The 6,000-nt window shown below is 30.5% G+C and overlaps 1 protein-coding gene across 1 annotated transcript in view; it reads right to left on the bottom strand.

Annotated features, from left to right (window-relative positions):
- Positions 1-907: 907 nt before the first annotated feature.
- Positions 908-6,000, bottom strand: part of YIPF4 (Yip1 domain family member 4) — a 29,254-nt gene continuing 24,161 nt past the window's right edge. The window contains exon 6 of the mRNA XM_082642254.1: positions 908-3,639. Within this exon, the coding sequence (XP_082498380.1) occupies positions 3,502-3,639 (138 nt within the window). The 3' untranslated portion in view covers positions 908-3,501. The remainder of the gene's footprint in view (positions 3,640-6,000) is intronic.

Genomic DNA, 6,000 nt, shown 5'->3' with positions numbered 1-6,000 from the left:
AAAGAATTTCAAATGAGCAACCTAACCCTAAGCTTCAATAATATATGCTTTGCACAGGGAATAAATATTCTCTTAACCATTTCTCTTCAGACCACTATACCCCATAAGACACAGTAGGGTCTAAAATTGTTACAAAGAAACTGTACAGGAAGAAAGTTTGTTATAAAGAAAATGTATTCACAAGCAGACTTTCTTCAGAAAATATAATGATTTCTAGTGCAAAGATATAAGAATGTCTAGTCTTCACTAATGTCAAAAATCATATTTTGGAATTTATTTGAAAACTGACAACAGATTCTCAAACACACAAAGTACTGTCAGGAGATTAAACAAATGAGGAATAGAGTACTTGTAATTCAGTTTCTAAAGGGAAATTAAAATGTAGTACTAGGTACAAGGGTTCAGTTAAAGAAACCTTTTATGAAAGAGGATAATAAAACACTTATATTGTTTATATGACTAAAATTTCAGAGAAGAGAATATCTGAGGGTGATTTTTGGCTCTATTAAGACTTATTTCAGACTGCCATGAATTGTATTAACACAAGCCTAAATCCTGTTAATAGGTCCTTTTAAACACTCTGAGACACCCTATGGTTCCCCATGATGTGTGTTGTTCTCCTCTGCTGCAAAGAACAAAACAAGAAAACCAATTTGTTCAATTACCAAAAAAAACTGTATGGAAGTAAGACATTTTAACAAAACTTAACAAACGTGTCACAATTTCCTGAAGCCTAACACTAGCTAAAATATGCACTACTGAAAATGTAAAAGATAAATAAATAACAATCATTTTAAAACACTGTTCTATTGAATATGAAAAATATTGTTTTTATTTGTTTGTAGAAGCATTATTTTATTCAATGTTTTATTACATCAGAATTTTTTAAATGAACTAAATTTTAAACAATATTTAAACAAAAATATCTACCTCACATTTTAAGTCAATGCAAATTTTCACTAATTTAGAATATTAATATATTAATATTGGGGGAATTTTTGGAAATAGATATATATAAAACTATCTTATAGACCTTAGAAATTAGCAGGTTTAGTAACAGTTCATAAAACTTTACAAATCTCCTAAACTGTATTTTAATACAAAGAAAATTATATATACTTTGATTTATATTCAAAATTTTAGTTATTTTATAATCAATTTAAAACAGAAGTAAATGTCTCATAATTCTTTTCTTTTTTTTTTGAGGATTAACATTCATCAGGATTACTACAACTGAAAACACTTAAAACATGTATATGCACACACAGACACCTAGAAGAGGCTATCTGGGTAACTGTTTTAAAAATACTAATGAACTAATAATTAGGTTGGAAATCATGATTTAAAATCAATATGACATAAAATATTATTATATATAAATTCAAGGAGAGGACATTGTAGTCAGCTTACCATTATCAGCTGTAGCAGTACTGTATCTTGCACACATTTACAAGTCATGTTTTCAAACTAACAATCTGTTTTAACTGCTTTGCTCATTAGCACATGAAGACATTGGCTGAGCTTGAAACATTATAAATTGTATTTATATATATCCTAAATTGGACAGGTCCCAAGATTAAATGCTGTTATTTTTAAATACTTTTTTAGAACACAAATATCTCATTTTTTCTTACATCATCAGGAATAAACGTGATTCATATAAGTGAACTTTTTATTCACATCTTAAAGAAATGATAGCTTAACAAATTTTTAAACCATCTTTTTGATGGAGTTGGTCCTAAAATGCCTTGACTTATTGCTTAGTAAAATTCTACTGCCTGGTATGGACCCCTAAGCTTTCTGAGGAAGATTTCAGGGTCAACACTATGACCATCAAATATAATAATCTACTATAACAAAGTACTGATCTCATAAACTCCTGAAGTATGACAAATGTTCATTTTACAGTTGCTGCTTCTGTAGCTGTAGCTCACTATTCCATATTATTTTAGGTTCTACAGGTTCTATCCTTCTGTTGCTTCTAATCTGTTTTCCTAAACTTGTTTAAATAATCAGCATTATGTAATTTTTCCACATAATTCTGGCCCAAAGGTAGCTCCATACTTTTCCTGCAGCTTAAAATAAGCTTTTTTTTTCTTTTTCAGGTGGGGGAGGGGAGAGGGGGAAAGGAAGAGAGATGGGCTTGATATTTTGCTAATTTGTAGGCTTACTTCAGAGTTGCTGGATATTTCCTGACAGATCAGCTTGCTAAAGGAATACATACCAAGAGGTGGCCACGTTATTATATTGAAGACACCAGTTAACTCTTCCAGCTGAGACCAGAAAGGATAATATAATAATATGCTAATGGTTATTAGGCATTTGCTATTTTATCGATATAAATTATTTTATCTACTGTACAAACTAAGATTAATTAAACGTACATCTACCGTCTATGAAATTATTTGCCAAAAAATTTCCTCTAGTTAAAATTTCTTAATACTTCCCTTTGCAAATATTATTGTATTCTTGTTAAAGAGTACCTGATACTTGTTCAAATATCAAGTAATACAGGACAAGGTGTTATAAAAACAAAACACACAGCTGGGAAGCATTTTATTTTCTTCTACTTCATATAACATTGTTCAGGACCACAAGACTCTAATGGTCTCTTTCCAGCAACTTTTATGACTTCGGAGTACCACTTAAAAATATTTACTGGTGCTAAAATATTACTGTTTTTCTGCATATTGACAATTTTAATGAATGCCATATCCATCATACCTCTTGCTTTTTTGGTCAGAAAGATAAACAGAAACTTTAAATCAAATGTTTAGACATTCAAAAGTGGTTTTTAAAAGCACACCCAAACAAACCAAATGTACATCAGCAACTGTTGTTAATTTCAATTGTTATTATTAAGAATTCTTAACAAGGACATACTGACTGAAGCATGTATGAGATTTTTTAAATTATATATAATTTAAAAGCAAAATTAAATTTATAAATAAAAAGATTAATGGCCAAATTAAATAAAGTTTAAGCATCAGATTTAAAATATCTTAATTTTTAGGTTATTCAGAAATATGTTTTGTGAATAATAAGAATTACTTCATAAATACATATATAAATATAAATATATATCTACAGGATCTGCAATGCAGGAGAAAACCCTTTAAAGAAAAAAATTGCACTTCTGGATTATCAGGATGCTGTCATATTTACCCTTCAAGTGAAATATAATTACCATTCCTGGTGCTTTTGGCACAAGTTTTTAGGTGAATATTGACACAATCTTAAAAACACAATGCTTTTATATTTTATTCACTGGAATATGATGAATCAAAGAGAATTCAGAATTCTGACCAAAAATATTCAGGTAACTACAATTGCTTAATTAAATACAAAAAAAATATTGTTTTAAAAAGACCTTAGACTGCCTTTACATCTGGAACATGTAAAATTTTACCATCAATACGTTTTTTTCAATCCCCTCAAGCAAGAATTCCCAGCCTACACAGAAAGGTAACATTGTCTTTTTCTACTCATATATGACTTAGATCACACCCCAGTATATAAGGACAAAAAATAAATGTATAATAAAAAGATTGGATAAATCAGGAGAGGCTTTTTGGTCTTGAATTCTTCACCCACTAACAATGAAGCAGCACTGTAGGCAGCCCAAAACACACCAAAGAGCTTTAAAAAAACAAACAAAAAAGACAAAAGGCAGCGTATTAGCAAGTTAATTAACATTCTGGGTATCATAAAAATAACATTTACAGTATTTTTTTTAAAACAACCCTAACAACCAATTTTAGAAGCAGTAACACTTATTGAGAATGTTTAAAACTTGTTAGGAATATTCATCCTTGCTCTGCTCCCTGACTTCTGCAAATGAAGTCTTTTGTTATCAAACTTGTCTAATCACAGGAATCACCTTGGGTGCCTATTAAAAAACAGAATCCTGGGATTCATTCTAGTTCTACTGAATGAGAATCTCTAAGGGAAGAAGGGTCTAATTATCAGACTTTTTAACAAGTGTCCCTGGTGACTTAAGATACGGCAACTTTCGGAAAATTATAGGGATAGGCAGCTGAAAGATATTTGTTTCCTGAAAGAAAACTAATTGATCTTCACAAAGTAGAAATTTTTCCTTTTTTTTTCCCCAAGAAGTAGAAAAACATATTAAGTGAAAATTTTACACAACATTTATTAGGTAACAAATCATTTTCCCAGGACAAGGTAGAAGTATAGCGTTACATGGAAAGGAGGAAAACCATAACATTTTGGTTGAGTTTTCTTTTTTTTTTTAATGTTTGAAAATTTTTCATGATAAAAAATTTTTTTTTGCTTTTTTAAAAAAATTGAAGTATAGCTGATATCCTAATGTATAGCACAGGGAACTATATTCAATATCCCATGGTAAACCATAATGGAAGAGAGTTTTCTGATTATGCATGTGCTTAATTTTAAATTATTTCAACTAGAAATTTATATAATACTTACTAATATAGTCACTGAAGGCATTTTACAGAATAAAATGAAAGGAAGAACTATAACGGTAGAAATCAGGGAAACTATGACAGAAACAGACCTAGCACAGACCAGGGTTTCTCAACCACGCACTAATCAAATTTTTGAGCTGGAAAATAGTTGTGGGAAGTTGTCCTGTGCACTGTAGGATGTTTAGCAGTATCCCTGGCTTCTAGTCACTATATACTAGTGCCATCCCAGCCCTCCCCATTTGTGATACCCAAAAATGTCTCCAGACATTGCCAATGTCCTTGGGGGGCAAAATCGCCATCAGTTGAGAACCACTGGTACAGAGGTAAAAAATAAATACTGGCAGACTGACTGAAAATGTATTTGAGATGGTCCGATTTTATATTGTGCTTTTTAAACTAAAAACATACAAAAAACCCTGCAAGATATTTTAAACCTACAAAAAATTATAGGGAAATAAATGAAGTAAAATTATAATCAAATTGCATTTGTATGGTTAAATTTTTTTGTAAATAAATGGTTAAAGATTGGTAAGAGTTATAGAGGTTTAATGTTAAAAAAATAGTGCTTGTAGATTAAACTGTATTCTAATGCTAGAGTTAAGTGATGAGAGTTTTGCAACATTATTTCTCAGCAAACTTTGGACTAAAACAAGAAACATGTAAAACAGATTGCTACACACAGAAGATTAAGTGATTAGGGAAAGAAATGTGGGGAAGAAAATCTAAAGTTTAAAAAGAATTGTATCCTAAACTTTTAATGATATAAAAAAGATTCTTCCGTTTTATAATAATACATTCACATGTTGCATAAAGAACATTAAGACCAATTTTCAGTTGAACTCAATGGCTAAAAATAACTAGAGGACAGTTTTAGCAATTTGGGGAGTAGTCTCAGAAGCATTCAAACAGGCTTTAACCCAAGTAAAACAACACACAAGCAGTGATCCTGAATGATTCAGTAAAGTGGTATGTTCACTAAGGCTAGATAATTAAATGCCAGTATGGGGCTAGCTCTTGTACTGTAAGACTTTTAAACTAAGTGCTAATAATGACAATTAAAAATTTAGGATTAGAGGAAAGAAAGCTCTTCTCCTTGGTCTCTAAAGTGTTCAAACAGTTCAAACATACAGAGATGTTCTCAAAATATTCGTTTAGCATTTATAATAATAACAGCTACCACTTTGCCTACTCTGTCAAGCACTATACTAGACATTATTTATACTTTAAAATCCATAACAATCCCTAAAAAGTAGTTAAGACTCCCATTTTGCATAGGAGGGTACGAAAAGATATCTCCCCAAGGCAAACAGCAAGTAAGTGGCAGAACCAGAATGTGAATTCAGAACTGACTGGTTCCAAAATCCAACTCTTCTCAATACCCAAGGCTTATATAATGTCAGTATTAGCCTGTAGTTACTCAATTCTAAAAGGAATAATTTCTTTTATATTGGAATTAGTAATAAACTTTAAGTAAAACCAAAACCCACAGAAGTTACTCTACTTAAAAACTTAAGTATTTAAGTCGAAGTTCTATTTTCCATAAAGAAAAAAA

This window comes from Mesoplodon mirus, assembly GCF_964341445.2.
Source record: "Mesoplodon mirus genome assembly, chromosome: 14".
NCBI lineage: Eukaryota > Metazoa > Chordata > Mammalia > Artiodactyla > Ziphiidae > Mesoplodon > Mesoplodon mirus.
Note: the sequence above shows the minus strand (reverse complement) of the source record. Positions and strands in the feature narration are given on the sequence as shown.